This window comes from Chiloscyllium plagiosum, unplaced genomic scaffold (assembly GCF_037043375.1).
Source record: "Chiloscyllium plagiosum isolate Xiang-an unplaced genomic scaffold, Cpla_swu_hap1 HiC_scaffold_1, whole genome shotgun sequence".
In the NCBI taxonomy this organism is placed as follows: domain Eukaryota; kingdom Metazoa; phylum Chordata; class Chondrichthyes; order Orectolobiformes; family Hemiscylliidae; genus Chiloscyllium; species Chiloscyllium plagiosum.
The window spans coordinates 176,845,144-176,863,517 of NW_028270139.1; the positions used below are offsets into that span (position 1 = coordinate 176,845,144).

Here is an 18,374-nt window from a genome sequence, read left to right on the forward strand (position 1 = left end):
TGGCCCTGTCCCCGTGTGTGGGGGGGCCCTGTCCCTGTGTGTGTGGGGGGGGCCCTGTCCCCGTGTGTGGGGGGGCCCTGTCCCTGTGTGTGGGGGTCCCTGTCCCCGTGTGTGTGGGGGGGCCCTGTCCCCGTGTGTGTGTGGGGGCCCTGTCCCCGTGTGTGTGGGGGGGGCCCTGTCCCGGTGTGTGGGGGGGGGCCTGTCCCCGTGTGTGTGTGGGGGCCCTGTCCCTGTGTGTTGGGGGGGGGCCCTGTCCCCGTGTGTGTGGGGGGGGGCCCTGTCCTGGTGTGTGGGGGGGGGCCTGTCCCCGTGTGTGTGTGGGGGCCCTGTCCCCGTGTGTGGGGGGGGGCCCTGTCCCTATGTGTGTGGGAGCCCTGTCCCTGTGTGTGTGTGTGGGGGCCCTGTCCCTGTGTGTGTGTGCGGGCCCTGTCCCCGTGTGTGTGGGGGCCCTGTCCCCGTGTGTGGGGGAGGCCCTGTCCCTGTGTGTGTGTGGGGGCCCTGTCCCCGTGTGTGTGTGGGGGCCCTGTCCCCGTGTGTGTGTGGGGGCCCTGTCCCCGTGTGTGTGTGTGTGGGGGCCCTGTCCCCGTGTGTGGGGGCCCTGTCCCTGTGTGTGTGTGTGGGGGGGGCCCTGTCCCCGTGTGTGTGTGTGTGGGGGCCCTGTCCCCGTGTGTGTGTGTGTGGGGGCCCTGTCCCCGTGTGTGTGTGGGGGCCCTGTCCCCGTGTGTGTGTGTGTGGGGGCCCTGTCCCCGTGTGTGTGTGGGGGCCCTGTCCCCGTGTGTGGGGGGGCCCTGTCCCTGTGTGTGGGGGAGCCCTGTCCCTGTGTGTGGGGGAGGCCCTGTCCCTGTGTGTGTGGGGGGGCCCTGTCCCCGTGTGTGTGTGTGGGGGCCCTGTCCCCGTGTGTGGGGGGGCCCTGTCCCTGTGTGTGGGGGAGGCCCTGTCCCCGTGTGTGGGGGGGCCCTCTCCCTGTGTGTGTGGGGGGGCCCTGTCCCTGTGTGTGTGTGGGGGCCCTGTCCCCGTGTGTGGGGGGGCCCTGTCCCTGTGTGTGGGGGAGGCCCTGTCCCTGTGTGTGTGGGGGGGCCCTGTCCCCGTGTGTGTGTGTGTGGGGGCCCTGTCCCCGTGTGTGTGTGGGGGCCCTGTCCCCGTGTGTGGGGGGGCCCTGTCCCTGTGTGTGTGGGGGGGCCCTGTCCCCGTGTGTGGGGGGGCCCTGTCCCCGTGTGTGTGGGGGGGCCCTGTCCCCGTGTGTGTGGGGGGCCCTGTCCCCGTGTGTGGGGGGGCCCTGTCCCCGTGTGTGTGTGGGGGCCCTGTCCCTGTGTGTGTGGGGGGGCCCTGTCCCCGTGTGTGGGGGGGCCCTGTCCCTGTGTGTGTGGGGGGGCCCTGTCCCCGTGTGTGTGTGTGGGGGGGCCCTGTCCCTGTGTGTGTGGGGGGGCCCTGTCCCCGTGTGTGTGTGGGGGGGGGGGGGGGCCCTGTCCCTGTGTGTGGGGGGGCCCTGTCCCTGTGTGTGTGGGGGCCCTGTCCCGTGTGTGGGGGCCCTGTCCCGTGTGTGGGGGCCCTGTCCCTGTGTGTGGGGGAGCCCTGTCCCCGTGTGTGGGGGAGGCCCTGTCCCTGTGTGTGTGGGGGGGCCCTGTCCCCGTGTGTGTGTGTGGGGGGGCCCTGTCCCTGTGTGTGTGGGGGGGCCCTGTCCCCGTGTGTGTGTGGGGGCCCTGTCCCCGTGTGTGTGTGGGGGCCCTGTCCCCGTGTGTGTGTGTGGGGGGGCCCTGTCCCTGTGTGTGTGTGGGGGCCCTGTCCCTGTGTGTGTGGGGGGGCCCTGTCCCCGTGTGAGTGGGGGGGCCCTGTCCCTGTGTGTGTGTGGGGGCCCTGTCCCCGTGTGTGTGGGGGGGCCCTGTCCCTGTGTGTGTGGGGGGGCCCTGTCCCCGTGTGTGTGGAGGGGCCCTGTCCCCGTGTGAGTGGGGGCCCTGTCCCTGTGTGTGGGGGCCCTGCCACCGTGTGTGTGTGTGGGGGCCCTGTCCCTGTGTGTGTGTGTGGGGGGGCCCTGTCCCTGTGTGTGTGGGGGGGCCCTGTCCCTGTGTGTGTGGGGGGGCCCTGTCCCCGTGTGTGTGTGGGGGCCCTGTCCCCGTGTGTGTGTGTGTGTGTGTGTGTGTGTGTGTGGGCCCTGTTCCCCGTGTGTGGGGTGACCTGTCCCTGTGTGTGTGGGGGCCCTGTCCCCGTGTGTGGGGGGGCCCTGTCCCCGTGTGTGTGTGGGGCCCTGTTCCCCGTGTGTGTGGGGGCCCTGTCCCCGTGTGTGTGGGGGGGCCCTGTCCCCGTGTGTGTGGGGGGGCCCTGTCCCCGTGTGTGGGGGGGCCCTGTCCCCGTGTGTGTGTGGGGGCCCTGTCCCTGTGTGTGTGTGTGTGGGGGCCCTGTCCCTGTGTGTGTGTGTGGGGGGGCCCTGTCCCTGTGTGTGTGTGTGGGGGGGGCCTGTCCCTGCGTGTGTGTGTGTGGGGGCCCTGTCCCTGTGTGTGTGTGTGGGGGGGCCCTGTCCCTGTGTGTGTGTGTGGGGGGGCCCTGTCCCTGTGTGTGTGGGGGGGCCCTGTCCCCGTGTGTGTGTGGGGCCCTGTCCCTGTGTGTGTGTGTGTGTGTGGGGGGGGGCCCTGTCCCTGTGTGTGTGTGTGTGTGGGGGCCCTGTCCCTGTGTGTGTGTGTGTGTGTGTGGGGGGGGGGGCCCTGTCCCTGTGTGTGTGTGTGTGGGGGCCCTGTCCCTGCGTGTGTGTGTGTGGGGGCCCTGTCCCTGTGTGTGTGTGTGTGTGTGGGGGCCCTGTCCCTGTGTGTGTGTGTGTGTGTGGGGGGGGGGGGCACTGTCCCTGTGTGTGTGTGTGTGTGTGTGTGGGGGCCCTGTCCCTGTGTGTGTGTGGGGGGGGGCCCTGTCCCTGTGTGTGTGTGTGGGGGGGCCCTGTCCCTGTGTGTGTGTGTGGGGGGGCCCTGTCCCTGTGTGTGTGTGTGGGGGGGGGGGGCCCTGTCCCTGTGTGTGTGTGTGTGGGGGCCCTGTCCCTGTGTGTGTGTGTGGGGGGGCCCTGTCCCTGTGTGTGTGTGTGGGGGGGGGCCCTGTCCCTGTGTGTGTGTGTGGGGGGGCCCTGTCCCTGTGTGTGTGTGTGTGGGGGCCCTGTCCCTGTGTGTGTGTGTGGGGGGGCCCTGTCCCTGTGTGTGTGTGTGGGGGGGCCCTGTCCCTGTGTGTGTGGGGGCCCTGTCCCCGTGTGTGTGTGGGGGGGCCCTGTCCCCCTGTGTGTGTGTGTGTGTGTGTGTGTGTGTGGGGGGGGGCGGCCCTGACCCCGCGTGTGTGGGGGGGCCCTGTCCCTGTGTGTGTGTGTGTGTGTGGGGGCCCTGTCCCTGTGTGTGTGTGTGGGGGGGCCCTGTCCCTGTGTGTGTGTGTGTGTGGGGGCCCTGTCCCTGTGTGTGTGTGGGGGGGGGGCCTGTCCCTGTGTGTGTGTGTGGGGGGGCCCTGTCCCTGTGTGTGTGTGTGTGGGGGGGCCCTGTCCCTGTGTGTGTGTGTGGGGGGGCCCTGTCCCTGTGTGTGTGTGTGTGGGGGGGCCCTGTCCCTGTGTGTGTGTGTGGGGGGGCCCTGTCCCTGTGTGTGTGTGTGTGTGGGGGGGGGGGGGGTGGCCCTGTCACTGTGTGTGTGTGTGTGGGGGGGCCCTGTCCCTGTGTGTGTGTGTGGGGGGGCCCTGTCCCTGTGTGTGTGTGTGTGTGGGGGGGGGGGTGGCCCTGTCACTGTGTGTGTGTGTGTGTGTGGCGGCCCTGTCCCTGTGTGTGTGTGGGGGCCCTGTCCCTGTGTGTGTGTGTGTGTGGGGGGGGGCCCTGTCCCTGTGTGTGTGTGTGTGTGTGTGTGTGGGCCCTGTCCCTGTGTGTGTGTGTGTGGGGGCCCTGTCCCTGTGTGTGTGTGTGTGTGTGTGTGTGTGTGGGGACCCTGTCCCTGTGTGTGTGTGTGTGGGGGCCCTGTCCCTGTGTGTGTGTGGGGGGGGGCCCTGTCCCTGTGTGTGTGTGGGGGCCCTGTCCCTGTGTGTGTGTGTGTGTGGGGGGGGGCCCTGTCCCTGTGTGTGTGTGTGTGTGTGTGTGTGGGCCCTGTCCCTGTGTGTGTGTGTGTGTGGGGGCCCTGTCCCTGTGTGTGTGTGTGGGGGGGCCCTGTCCCTGTGTGTGTGTGTGTGTGTGTGTGTGTGGGGGCCCTGTCCCCCTGTGTGTGTGTGTGGGGGCCCTGTCCCTGTGTGTGTGTGTGGGGGGGCCCTGTCCCCCTGTGTGTGTGTGGGGGGGCCCTGTCCCTGTGTGGATGTGTTTGATTTTAGTTTTATAGCCCACGGGGTCATTCTGGGGATTGTTGCAGGGATTTGGAACAGCATCATTAAGTTTGTATAATCTGTTGGGTTTTCAGATCGGTGAGGTTAGTCTGTATTCCGTTTTCTTTTTTTTGTGTTTCATTTGGTAATATTGTAACTAAATTCTGTTTTGTTTAAAACTTCATGTTTTAATCAGCTGTATCCCACCTGGACCCTTGTGGGTTGCACCTGCTGAAAATGACTTGTAATGTTCAGGTCTGGGCTATTTCCTTGAAATATATTGTGGGTTTTGGCCTGGCCTATAACAGGTTCAAGGGCAGATAGGGACAGGCCCCAGCCAGTGACACCCATATCCTATGATTGATAAAGATAAGGTATTGTCAGCTGTCCCTGTTGGAGAATGTCCGTTCACCAGCTCGATATTACTGAGCCGCCAGTGTCTCCAACTGAGAACTGATTTGAGTGTGAGTTGATGGTCAGTTCTCAGCTTAATTGACCTGATAAGATTCAGGTGAGTTCACTCTCTTAACACTGCTCTTCTCTCCAGTATTACAGACCGTTTAAAGTTTGGATTGCTCTTATTGGTGTGGAGGTGTGGACCACCAACCAGATCCCCATCGACAGTAATCCTTCCAGAACCATGAACCATTTTCTCCACTGGAGGGAGACGTCCCTTCTCCCTCGACTGCACAATGACAATGCCCATCTTGTCACGTGAGTAGCTTGCACCCAATATTCACAAACTGACCCAGGCCAGCAGACTGTCACGCTTATTTCTCATCAGTTAAAGGTTGTGGACAGTGCTGGGAAATGTGTTTGGTTGGATTTGTGGTGACTGAGTGCTGAATTAACATCGTGATAATGTGACATTTCATCATGTTTTGGTGGTCTTGACTGGGAACTGTTGTGGAACCTGAATTGTTTCTTTTTAAAGGGATCAATGAAAGGACAGTGAAAAGAACAAATCTTTTTGATAAAGCATTCCTTGAAAAGCATAGTGAGGCCCCTTTCGGTCAAGGCTGACCATGGGTTGCATCCTCGTTCCAGCTTTCTGCTTCCCTGAGGCAATGTCGCTTGTGGCTGAAGAGACCAATGCTGGAGTGACAGTCCCGGTCACAGAGGACCCACCTGTATGTGGGCGTTGATCTCATAGAGTCATAGAGATGTACAGCATGGAAACAGACCCTTTGGTCCAACCCGTCCATGTCGACCAGATATCCCAACCCAATCTAGTCCCACCTGCCAGCACCCGGCCCATATCCCTCCAAACCCTTCCTATTCATATAGCCATCCAAACGCCTCTTAAATGTTGCAATTGTACCAGCCTCCACCACATCCTCTGGCAGCTGATTCCATACACGTACCCCCTCTGCATGAAAAAGTTGCCCCTTCGGTCTCTTTTATATCTTTCCCCTCTCACCCTAAACCTTTGTGGGCGGCACGGTGGCACAGTGGTTGGCACTGCTGCCTCACAGCGCCAGAGACCCGGGTTCAATTCCCGCCTCAGGCGACTGACTGTGTGGAGTTTGCACATTCTCCCCGTGTCTGCGTGGGTTTCCTCCGGGTGCTCCGGTTTCCTCCCACAGTCCAAAGATGTGCAGGTCAGGTGAATTGGCCATGCTAAATTGCCCGGAGTGTTAGATAAGGGGTAAATGTAGGGGTATGGGTGGGTTGCGCTTCGGCGGGGCGGTGTGGACTTGTTGGGCCGAAGGGCCTGTTTCCACACTGTAAGTAATCTAATCTAAAAAAAAATCTAATCTAAACGTCTGCCCTCTAGTTCTGGACTCCCCGACCCCAGGGAAAAGACTTTGTCTATTTATCCTATCCATGCCCCTCATAATTTTGTAAACCTCTATAAGGTCACCCCTCAGCCTCCGACGCTCCAAGAAAACAGTCACAGCCTGTTCAGTCTCTCCCGATAGCTCCAACCCTGGCAACATCCTTGTAAATCTTTTCTGAACCCTTTCAAGTTCCACAACATTTTTCTGATAGGAAGGAGACCAGAATTGCACGCAATATTCCAACAGTGGCCGAACCAATGTCCTGTACAGCCGCAACATGACCTCCCAAACCCTGTACTCAATACTCTGACCAGTAAAGGAAAGCATATCAAACGCCTTCATCACTATCCTATCTACCTGCGACTCCACTTTCAAGGAGCTATGAACCTGCACTCCAAGGTCTCTTTGTTCAGCAACACTCCCTAGGACCTTACCATTAAGTGTATAAGTCCTGCTAAGATTTGCTTTCCCAAAATGCAGCACCTCGCATTTATCTGAATTAAACTCCATCTGCCACTTCTCAGCCCATTGGCCCATCTGGTCCAGATCCTGTTGTAATCTGAGGTAACCCTCTTCACTGTCCACTACACCTCCAATTTTGGTGTCATCTGCAAACTTACTAACTGTACCTCTCATGCTCGCATCCAAATCATTTTTGTAAATAACAAAAAGTAGAGGACCCAGCACCGATCCTTGTGGCACTCCACTGGTCACAGGTCTCCAGTCTGAAAAACAACCCTCCACCACCACCCTCTGTCTTCTACCTTTGAGCCAGTTCTGTATCCAAATGGATAGTTCTCCCTGTATTCCATGAGATCTAACCTTGCTAATCAGTCTCCCATGGGGAACCTTGTCGAACGCCTTACTGAAGTCCATATAGATCACATCTACTGCTCTGCCCTCATCAATCTTCTTTGTTACTTCCTCAAAAACTCAATCAAGTTTGTGAGACATGATTTCCCACCCACAAAGCCATGTTGACTATCCCGAATCAATCCTTGTCTTTCCAAATACATGTACATCCTGTCCCTCAGGATTCCCTCCAACAACTTGCCCACCACCGAGGTCAGGCTCACCGGTCACAGTTCCCTGGTCTATAGTTCCCTGGCTTGTCTTTACCGCCCCTCTTAAACAGTGGCACCACGTTTGCCAACCTCTAGTCTTCTGGCACCTCACCTGTGACTATTGATGATACAAATATCTCAGCAAGAGGCCCAGCAATCACTTCTCTAGCTTCCCACAGAGTTCTCGGGTATACCTGATCAGGTCCTGGGGATTTATCCACCTTTAACCGTTTCAAGACATCCAGCACTTCCTCCTCTGTAATCTGGACATTTTGCAAGATGTCACCATCTATTTCCCTACAGTCTATATCTTCCATATCCTTTTCCACAGTAAATACTGTTGCAAAATATTCATTTAGTATCTCCCCCATTTTCTGTGGCTCCACACAAAGGCCGCCTTGCTGATCTTTGAGGGGCCCTATTCTCCCCCTAGTTACCCTTTTGTCCTTAATATATTCATAAAAACCCTTTGGATTCTCCTTAATTCTATTTGCCAAAGCTACCTCATGTCCCCGTTTTGCCCTCCTGATTTCCCTCTTAAGTATACTCCTACTGCCTTTATACTCTTGTAAGGATTCACTCGATCTATCCTGTCTATACCTGATATATGTTTCCTTCATTTTCTTAACCAAACCCTCAATTTCTTTAGTCATCCAGCATTCCCTATACCTACCAGCCTTCCCTTTCACCCTGACAGGAATGTACTTTCTCTGGATTCTTGTTATCTCATTTCTGAAGGCTTCCCATTTTCCAGCCGTCCCTTTACCTCCGAACATCTGCCCCCAATCAGCTTTTGAAAGTTCTTGCCTAATTCCGTCAAAATTAGCCTTTCTCTAATTTAGAACTTCAACTTTTAGATCTGGTCTATCCTTTTCCATCACTATTTTAAAACAAATAGAATTATGGTCTCTGGCCCCAAAGTGCTCCCCCACTGACACCTCAGTCACCTGCCCTGCCTTATTTCCGAAGCGTAGGTCAAGTTTTGCACCTTCTCTAGTAGGTACATCCACATACTGAATCAGAAAATTGTCTTGTACATACTTAAGAAATTCCTCTCCATCTAAACCTTTAACACTACGGCAGTCCCAGTCTATGTTTGGAAAGTTAAAATCCCCGACCATAACCACCCTATTATTCTTACAGATAGCTGAGATCTCCTGACAAGTTTGTTTCTCAATTTCCCTCTGACTATTAGGGGGGCCTATAATACAATCCCAATAAGGTGATCCCTTTCTTATTTCTCAGTTCCACCCAAATAACTTCCCTGGATGTATTTCTGGGAATATCCTCCCTCAGCACAGCTGTAATGCTATCCCTTATCAAAAATGCCGCTCCCCCTCCTCTCTTGCTTCCCTTTCTATCCTTCCTGTAGCATTTGTATCCTGGAACATTAAGCTGCCAGTCCTGCCCATCCCTGAGCCATGTTTCTGTAATTGCTATGATATCCCAGTCCCATGTTCCTAACCATGCCCTGAGTTCATCTGCCAACCCTGTTAGGCCCCTTGCTGGAGCTGCTGCACTCCTCGCTGGGTGCCCACTTGTCTGCTGCAGTGTTCCTCAGCTTCTTTTCCCCTGTGTTGAGGTGTCGGTTCAGGGTGTTTCTCCATCTGGTGTGGTCAGCTGCAAGCCTTTCCCAGGACTCTGTAACGAAATCAAGTACCTTCATGTCCCTCATGCAGATGTCCTTGGAGCACAGCTTGGTCTCTTCCCGGATGCAACCTCTCCATAGAGGATATCCTTTGGGATGCGGCCATCCTCTACATGGCGGACGTGTTCCAGCCAGCACAGTCTCCGCTGCCTGAGCAGAGTATACATGCTGGGAAGGCCAGCGCAAGATAGGCCCGCTGCATTGCTCACTGTCTTGCCAGGATATGCCCAAGATACAGCAGATACTCAATGGAAGGTGTTCAGTCTTCTCTCCTGTCTGGCATATGGAGTCCACGTTTCACTGCCGTACAGCAATGTGCTTATGATGGGGCATTGTAGATTGACATTTTTGTCTTCACTGTCAGCTTGAGATTTGTCCACACTCGAGTTGTGAGGCGAGCAAGAGGTGAGGCTGCTTTCCTGATCCTCTTGTTGATCTCTGTGTCCAAGGAGAGGTTGTCAGTGATGGGAGAGACAAGATAAGTAAACTGATGGACAACATTGAGTTTGGGGTCATCGATAGTGATGACCAGCAGTGTCTCTGTGTTCTGTCCGAGGATACTCGTCTTCTTCAGACTGATAGTCAGCTCGAAATCCTTGCAAGCGTGAGAGGGGCAGTTAATCAGTAACGGCAGCCTCATCAGCAAACAGCCTGTCCCTGAGGAGTGCTGCACATCCTTTTGTTTTGGCTCTGAGTTGGGCTGGGTTAAAGAGCCTGCCGTCTGATCTAGTGTGTAGGTAAAACCCCTCCTTTGTGGTGCCAAAGGCATGTTTCAGAAGCACAGCAAAAAAATCCCAAAGAGTGCGGGATATCGAAGAGTTGCCGTGGAACTGCACCGTCACCATCATGTTCCTGTGGAAGGATTTGATCATGCTCAGCAGTTCCAGTGGATAGCCGATCTTCAGGACCAGGTCCAACACCTTGGTGAGGTCAATGAAGGTGACATACAGGGGCTTTACGATCAAAAGTTAGAGTGCAGCAGCGAGAGTAGGCCACTCAGCCCTTCAAACCTGTTCTGCCATGCATTATGATCATTATGAGTCTATTGAGAGATTGTGGTCTCAGGATATTGAGTAGGCTTTTAGGACTGAGATGAATGGGAAAGATTTCACCCAGAGAGTCATGAGCAAAATCTTTCCCCTGTTTCTCCTGTCTCGGCCTGTTTGAATTCTATAGGTTTCTAGGAGATTCCTCTTCATTCTTCACAAGTGCAGTGAAAGCAGTCTGAACCGACTCAGCATCTCCTCCGATATCAGTCCTGTCATCCCAGGAATTGATTTGGGCAGGTTTCAGTGCACTCCTGCGATAGCAAGATCGTTCTTCCTCAGATAAGGAGATGAAAACTGCAAACAACATTCCCATTGCAGCATCAATAATTATCTGAGTAATTGCAGCAAAACATCCTTGTTCCAGTGGTATTTGCTGAATGGACTATACCAGCCATCTGACAGATTGTTCCATCTCTGTGGGGATTGTGAGCTCATTCACTTCTCCTTTGGGGTATCAGCGGTTGGCAGCAACTTTCAAAGGGTCATGGAGAACACATGCACTGGGGTGCCCAGTGCGACAGTGTGTCTGGGGTGCCCAGTGCGACAGTGTGTCTGGGGTGACCAGTGTGACAGTATGTCTGGGGTGCCCAGCGTGACAGTGTGTCTGGGGTGACCAGAGCGACAGTGTGTCCATGGTGCCAAGAGCGACAGTGTGTCTGGGGTGACCAGAGTGACAGTGTGTCTGGGTTGCCCAGAGCGACAGTGTGTCTGGGGTGACCAGAGCGACAGTGTGTCCGTGGTGCCAAGAGCGACAGTGTGTCTGGGGTGCCCAGAGCGACAGTGTGTCTGGGGTGCCCAGAGCGACAGTGTGTCCGTGGTGCCAAGAGCGACAGTGTGTCTGGGGTGCCCAGAGCGACAGTGTGTCTGGGGTGCCCAGAGTGACAATGTGTCTGGGGTGACCAGTGCGACAGTGTGTCCGTGGTGCCAAGAGCGACAGTGTGTCTGGGGTGACCAGTGCGACAGTGTGTCTGGAGTGCCCAGAGTGACAGTGTGTCTGGGGTGACCAGTGCGACAGTGTGTCCGTGGTGCCAAGAGCGACAGTGTGTCTGGGGTGACCAGTGCGACAGTGTGTCTGGGGTGCCCAGAGCGACAGTGTGTCTGGGGTGCCAAGAGTGACAGTGTGTCTGGGGTGACCAGTGTGACAGTGCGTCTGGGGTGACCACCGTGACAGTGTGTCTGGGGTGCCCAGAGCGACAGTGTGTCTGGGGTGACCAGTGCGACAGTGTGTCTGGGGTGCCAAGAGCGACAGTGTGTCTGGGGTGACCAGTGCGACAGTGTGTCTGGGGTGCCCAGAGCGACAGTGTGTCTGGGGTGCCAAGAGTGACAGTGTGTCTGGGGTGCCCAGAGCGACAGTGTGTCTGGGGTGCCCAGAGCGACAGTGTGTCTGGGGTGCCCAGAGTGACAATGTGTCTGGGGTGACCAGTGCGACAGTGTGTCCGTGGTGCCAAGAGCGACAGTGTGTCTGGGGTGCCCAGAGTGACAGTGTGTCTGGGGTGACCAGAGCGACAGTGTGTCCGTGGTGCCAAGAGCGACAGTGTGTCTGGGGTGCCCAGAGTGACAGTGTGTCTGGGGTGCCCAGAGCGACAGTGTGTCTGGGGTGACCAGAGCGACAGTGTGTCCGTGGTGCCAAGAGCGACAGTGTGTCTGGGGTGACCAGAGCGACAGTGTGTCTGGGGTGCCCAGAGTGACAATGTGTCTGGGGTGACCAGTGCGACAGTGTGTCCGTGGTGCCAAGAGCGACAGTGTGTCTGGGGTGACCAGTGCGACAGTGTGTCTGGGGTGCCCAGAGTGACAGTGTGTCTGGGGTGCCCAGTGCGACAGTGTGTCTGGGGTGACCAGTGCGACAGTGTGTCTGGGGTGCCCAGTGCGACAGTGTGTCTGGGGTGACCAGTGCGACAGTGTGTCTGGGGTGACCAGTGCGACAGTGTGTCCGTGGTGCCAAGAGCGACAGTGTGTCTGGGGTGCCAAGAGCGACAGTGTGTCCGTGGTGCCAAGAGCGACAGTGTGTCTGGGGTGCCCAGTGCGACAGTGTGTCTGGGGTGACCAGTGCGACAGTGTGTCTGGGGTGCCCAGTGCGACAGTGTGTCTGGGGTGCCCAGTGCGACAGTGTGTCTGGGGTGCCAAGAGCGACAGTGTGTCTGGGGTGCCAAGAGCGACAGTGTGCCTGGGGTGACCAGAGCGACAGTGTGTCTGGGGTGCCCAGAGCGACAGTGTGTCTGGGGTGCCAAGAGCGACAGTGTGTCTGGGGTGCCCAGAGCGACAGTGTGTCTGGGGTGCCAAGAGCGACAGTGTGCCTGGGGTGACCAGAGCGACAGTGTGTCTGGGGTGCCCAGTGCGACAGTGTGTCTGGGGTGCCAAGAGCGACAGTGTGTCTGGGGTGCCCAGAGCGACAGTGTGTCTGGGGTGCTAAGAGCGACAGTGTGCCTGGGGTGCCCAGAGCGACAGTGTGTCTGGGGTAACCAGTCTGACGGTGTGTCTGGGGTGCCCAGAGCGACAGTGTGTCTGGGGTGCCCAGAGCGACAGTGTGCCTGGGGTGCCCAGTGTGACGGTGTGTCTGGGGTGCTAAGAGCGACAGTGTGTCTGGGGTGCCCAGCGTGACAGTGTGTCTGGGGTGCCCAGCGTGACAGTGTGTCTGGGGTGCCCAGCGTGACAGTGTGTCTGGGGTGCCCAGAGCGACAGTGTGTTCGTGGTGCCCAGAGTGACAGTGTGTCTGGGGTGACCAGTGTGACAGTGTGTCTGGGGTGACCAGTGCGACAGTGTGTCTGGGGTGACCAGTGTGACGGTGTGTCCGGGGTGCCCAGAGTGACAGTGTGTCCGGGGTGCCAAGAGCGACAGTGTGTCTGGGGTGCCCAGGGTGACAGTGTGTCTGGGGTGACCAGTGCGACAGTGTGTCTGGGGTGACCAGTGTGACGGTGTGTCTGGGGTGCTCAGAGAGACAGTGTGTCTGGGGTGCCCAGAGCGACAGTGTGTCTGGGGTGCCCAGTGTGACGGTGTGTTGGGGTGCTAAGAGCGACAGTGTGTCTGGGGTGGCCAGAGCGACAGTGTGCCTGGGGTGACCAGAGCGACAGTGTGTCTGGGGTGCACAGAGCGACAGTGTGTCTGGGGTGCCCAGCGTGACAGTGTGTCTGGGGTGACCAGAGCGACAGTGTGTTCGTGGTGCACAGAGCGACAGTGTGTCTGGGGTGCACAGAGCGACAGTGTGTCTGGGGTGCCCAGCGTGATAGTGTGTCTGGGGTGACCAGCGTGACAGTGTGTCCGTGATGCCAAGAGCGACAATGTGTCTGGGGTGCACAGAGCGACAGTGTGTCTGGGGTGCCCAGAGCGACAGTGTGTCTGGGGTGACCAGTGCGACAGTGTGTCCGTGATGCCAAGAGCGACAATGTGTCTGGGGTGCCCAGGGCGAGAGTGTGTCTGGGGTGCCCAGAGTGACAGTGTGTCTGGGGTGCCCAAGGCGAGAGTGTGTCTGGGGTGCCCAGAGCGACAGTGTGTCTGGGGTGACCAGTGCGACAGTGTGTCCGTGATGCCAAGAGCGACAATGTGTCTGGGGTGCCCAGGGCGAGAGTGTGTCTGGGGTGCCCAGAGTGACAGTGTGTCTGGGGTGCCCAAGGCGAGAGTGTGTCTGGGGTGCCCAGAGTGACAGTGTGTCTGGGGTGACCAGTGTGACAGTGTGTCTGGGGTGACCAGTGCGACAGTGTGTCTGGGGTGACCAGTGCGACAGTGTGTCTGGGGTGCCCAATGTGACAGTGTGTCTGGGGTGCCCAGTGTGACAGTGTGTCTGGGGTGACCAGTGCGACAGTGTGTCTGGGGTGACCAGTGCGACAGTGTGTCTGGGGTGACCAGTGCGACAGTGTGTCTGGGGTGCCCAGAGTGACAGTGTGTCTGGGGTGCCCAGGGCGAGAGTGTGTCTGGGGTGCCCAGTGCGACATTGTGTCTGGGGTGACCAGTGCGACAGTGTGTCTGGGGTGCCAAGAGCGACAGTGTGTGTCTGGGGTGCCCAGTGTGACGGTGTGTCTGGGGTGCCCAGTGTGACGGTGTGTCTGGGGTGCCCAGGGTGACAGTGTGTCTGGGGTGAACAGTGCGACAGTGTGTCTGGGGTGACCAGTGCGACAGTGTGTCTGGGGTGCCCAGAGTGACAGTGTGTCTGGGGTGCTCAGAGAGACAGTGTGTCTGGGGTGCCCAGAGAGACAGTGTGTCTGGGGTGCCCAGAGCGACAGTGTGTCTGGGGTGCCCAGAGCGACAGTGTGCCTGGGGTGACCAGCGTGACAGTGTGTCTGGGGTGCCCAGTGTGACGGTGTGTCTGGGGTGCCCAGTGTGACGGTGTGTTGGGGTGCTAAGAGCGACAGTGTGTCTGGGGTGCCCAGAGCGACAGTGTGCCTGGGGTGACCAGAGCGACAGTGTGTCTGGGGTGCACAGCGTGACAGTGTGTCTGGGGTGACCAGCGTGACAGTGTTTCTGGGGTGACCAGAGCGACAGTGTGTTCGTGGTGCACAGAGCGACAGTGTGTCTGGGGTGCACAGAGCGACAGTGTGTCTGGGGTGCCCAGCGTGACAGTGTGTCTGGGGTGACCAGTGCGACAGTGTGTCTGGGGTTGCCAAGGCGAGAGTGTGTCTGGGGTGACCAGTGCGACAGTGTGTCTGGGGTGCCCAGTGTGACAGTGTGTCTGGGGTGCCCAGGGCGAGAGTGTGTCTGGGGTGCCCAGAGTGACAGTGTGTCTGGGGTGACCAGTGCGACAGTGTGTCTGGGGTGCCAAGAGCGACAGTGTGTCTGGGGTGCCCAGGGCGAGAGTGTGTCTGGGGTGCCCAGAGTGACAGTGTGTCTGGGGTGACCAGTGCGACAGTGTGTCTGGGGTGACCAGTGCGACAGTGTGTCTGGGGTGACCAGTGTGACAGTGTGTCTGGGGTGACCAGTGCGACAGTGTGTCTGGGGTGGCTAGAGTGACAGTGTGTCTGGGGTGACCAGTGCGACAGTGTGTCTGGGGTGCCCAGTGTGACGGTGTGTCTGGGGTGCCCAGTGTGACGGTGTGTCTGGGGTGCCAAGAGCGACAATGTGTGTCTGGGGTGCCCAGTGTGACGGTGTGTCTGGGGTGCCCAGTGTGACGGTGTGTCTGGGGTGACCAGAGCGACAGTGTGTCCGTGGTGCCAAGAGCGACAGTGTGTCTGGGGTGCCCAGGGCGAGAGTGTGTCTGGGGTGCCCAGAGTGACAGTGTGTCTGGGGTGCCCAGGGCGAGAGTGTGTCTGGGGTGCCCAGTGCGACATTGTGTCTGGGGTGCCAAGAGCGACAGTGTGTCTGGGGTGACCAGTGCGACAGTGTGTCTGGGGTGACCAGTGCGACAGTGTGTCTGGGGTGGCTAGAGTGACAGTGTGTCTGGGGTGACCAGTGCGACAGTGTGTCTGGGGTGCCCAGGGTGACAGTGTGTCTGGGGTGACCAGTGTGACAGTGTGTCTGGGGTGCCCAGGGTGACAGTGTGTCTAGGGTGACCAGTGCGACAGTGTGTCTGGGGTGCCAAGAGCGACAGTGTGTCTGGGGTGCCAAGAGCGACGGTGTGTCTGGGGTGCCAAGAGCGACAATATGTCTGTGATGCCAAGAGCGACAGTGTGTCTGGGGTGCCCAGAACGACAGTGTGTCTGGGGTGCCAAGAGCGACGGTGTGTCTGGGGTGACCAGTCTGACGGTGTGTCTGGGGTGCCAAGAGCGACAGTGTGTCTGGGGTGCCCTGAGCAACAGTGTGTCTGGGGTGCCCAGAGCGACAGTGTGTCTGGGGTGCCCAGAGCGACAGTGTGCCTGGGGTGACCAGCGTGACAGTGTTTCTGGGGTGCCCAGAGCGACAGTGTGCCTGGGGTGCCCAGTGTGACGGTGTGTCTGGGGTGCTAAGAGCGACAGTGTGTCTGGGGTGCCCAGCGTGACAATGTGTCTGGGGTGCCCAGCGTGACAGTGTGTCTGGGCTGCCCAGCATGACAGTGTGTCTGGGGTGACCAGCGTGACAGTGTTTCTGGGGTGACCAGTGCGACAGTGTGTCTGGGGTGCACAGAGCGACAGTGTGTCTGGGGTGACCAGCGTGACAGTGTGTCTGGGGTGACCAGTGCGACAGTGTGTCCGTGGTGCTAAGAGCGACAGTGTGTCCGGGGTGCCCAGGGCGACAGTGTGTCTGGGGTGACCAGTGCGACAGTGTGTCTGGGGTGGCCAGAGTGACAGTGTGTCCGGGGTGCCCAGGGTGACAGTGTGTCTGGGGTGACCAGTGCGACAGTGTGTCTGGGGTGCCCAGGGCGACAGTGTGTCTGGCGTGCCCAGTGTGACAGTGTGTCTGGGGTGACCAGAGCGACAGTGTGTCTGGGGTGACCAGTGTGACGGTGTGTCTGGGGTGCTCAGAGAGACAGTGTGTCTGGGGTGACAGAGCGACAGTGTGTCTGGGGTGCCCTGAGCAACAGTGTGTCTGGGGTGCCCAGAGCGACAGTGTATCTGGGGTGACCAGAGTGACAGTGTGTCTGGGGTGCCCAGAGTGACAGTGTGTCCGGGGTGCCCAGAGCGACAGTGTGTCTGGGGTGCCCAGAGAGACAGTGTGTCTGGGGTGCCCAGAGCGACAGTGTGTCTGGGGTGCCCAGAGCGACAGTGTGCCTGGGGTGACCAGCGTGACAGTGTTTCTGGGGTGCCCAGAGCGACAGTGTGTCTGGGGTGCCCAGTGTGACGGTGTGTTGGGGTGCTAAGAGCGACAGTGTGTCTGGCGTGCCCAGTGTGACAGTGAGTCTGGGGTGACCAGAGCGACGGTGTGTCCGGGGTGCCCAGAGTGACAGTGTGTCTGGGGTGACCAGAGTGACAGTGTGTCTGGGGTGACCAGAGCGACGGTGTGTCCGGGGTGCCCAGAGTGACAGTGTGTCTGGGGTGCCCAGAGTGACAGTGTGTCTGGGGTGACCAGTGTGACGGTGTGTCTGGGGTGCCCAGAGAGACAGTGTGTCTGGGGTGCCCAGAGCGACAGTGTGTCTGGGGTGACCAGTGTGACGGTGTGTCTGGGGTGCTCAGAGAGACAGTGTGTCTGGGGTGCCCAGAGAGACAGTGTGTCTGGGGTGCCCAGAGCGACAGTGTGTCTGGGGTGCCCTGAGCAACAGTGTGTCTGGGGTGCCCAGAGCGACAGTGTGTCTGGGGTGCCCAGAGCGACAGTGTGCCTGGGGTGACCAGCGTGACAGTGTTTCTGGGGTGCCCAGAGCGACAGTGTGTCTGGGGTGCCCAGTGTGACGGTGTGTTGGGGTGCTAAGAGCGACAGTGTGTCTGGGGTGCCCAGAGCGACAGTGTGCCTGGGGTGACCAGAGCGACAGTGTGTCTGGGGTGCACAGAGCGACAGTGTGTCCGGGGTGCCCAGAGTGACAGTGTGTCCGGGGTGCCAAGAGCGACAGTGTGTCTGGGGTGCCCAGGGTGACAGTGTGTCTGGGGTGACCAGTGCGACAGTGTGTCTGGGGTGCCCAGGGTGACAGTGTGTCCGGGGTGCCCAGAGTGACAGTGTGTCTGGGGTGCTCAGAGAGACAGTGTGTCTGGGGTGCCCAGAGAGACAGTGTGTCTGGGGTGCCCAGAGCGACAGTGTGTCTGGGGTGCCCAGAGCGACAGTGTGTCTGGGGTGCCCAGCGTGACAGTGTGTCTGGGGTGACCAGCGTGACAGTGTTTCTGGGGTGACCAGAGCCACAGTGTGTTCGTGGTGACCAGAGCGACAGTGTGTTCGTGGTGCACAGAGCGACAGTGTGTCTGGGGTGCACAGAGCGACAGTGTGTCTGGGGTGCCCAGCGTGATAGTGTGTCTGGGGTGACCAGCGTGACAGTGTGTCTGGGGTGACCAGTGCGACAGTGTGTCCGTGATGCCAAGAGCGACAATGTGTCTGGGGTGCCCAGGGCGACAATGTGTCTGGGGTGCCCAGGGCGAGAGTGTGTCTGGGGTGCCCAGAGTGACAGTGTGTCTGGGGTGCCCAAGGCGAGAGTGTGTCTGGGGTGCCCAGAGCGACAGGGGGTCTGGGGTGACCAGTGCGACACTGTGTCCGTGATGCCAAGAGCGACAGTGTGTCTGGGGTGACCAGTGCGACAGTGTGTCTGGGGTGCACAGAGCGACAGTGTGTCTGGGGTGACCAGCGTGACAGTGTGTCTGGGGTGACCAGTGCGACAGTGTGTCCGTGGTGCTAAGAGCGACAGTGTGTCCGGGGTGCCCAGGGCGACAGTGTGTCTGGGGTGACCAGTGCGACAGTGTGTCTGGGGTGGCCAGAGTGACAGTGTGTCCGGGGTGCCCAGGGTGACAGTGTGTCTGGGGTGACCAGTGCGACAGTGTGTCTGGGGTGCCCAGGGCGACAGTGTGTCTGGCGTGCCCAGTGTGACAGTGTGTCTGGGGTGACCAGAGCGACAGTGTGTCTGGGGTGACCAGTGTGACGGTGTGTCTGGGGTGCTCAGAGAGACAGTGTGTCTGGGGTGACAGAGCGACAGTGTGTCTGGGGTGCCCTGAGCAACAGTGTGTCTGGGGTGCCCAGAGCGACAGTGTGTCTGGGGTGACCAGAGTGACAGTGTGTCTG

General features: G+C 59.0%; 1 protein-coding gene across 4 annotated transcripts in view; it reads left to right on the forward strand.

Moving 5' to 3' along the window:
• LOC122550377 (disintegrin and metalloproteinase domain-containing protein 12-like) overlaps positions 1–18,374 on the forward strand; it is a 483,861-nt gene that overhangs the window by 229,350 nt on the left and 236,137 nt on the right. For all 4 annotated transcript variants that reach the window (XM_087992303.1, XM_087992306.1, XM_087992307.1 and 1 more), the window contains exon 9: positions 4,845–5,011. In XM_087992303.1, coding sequence (XP_087848429.1) covers positions 4,845–5,011 — 167 coding nt within the window. The remainder of the gene's footprint in view (positions 1–4,844; positions 5,012–18,374) is intronic.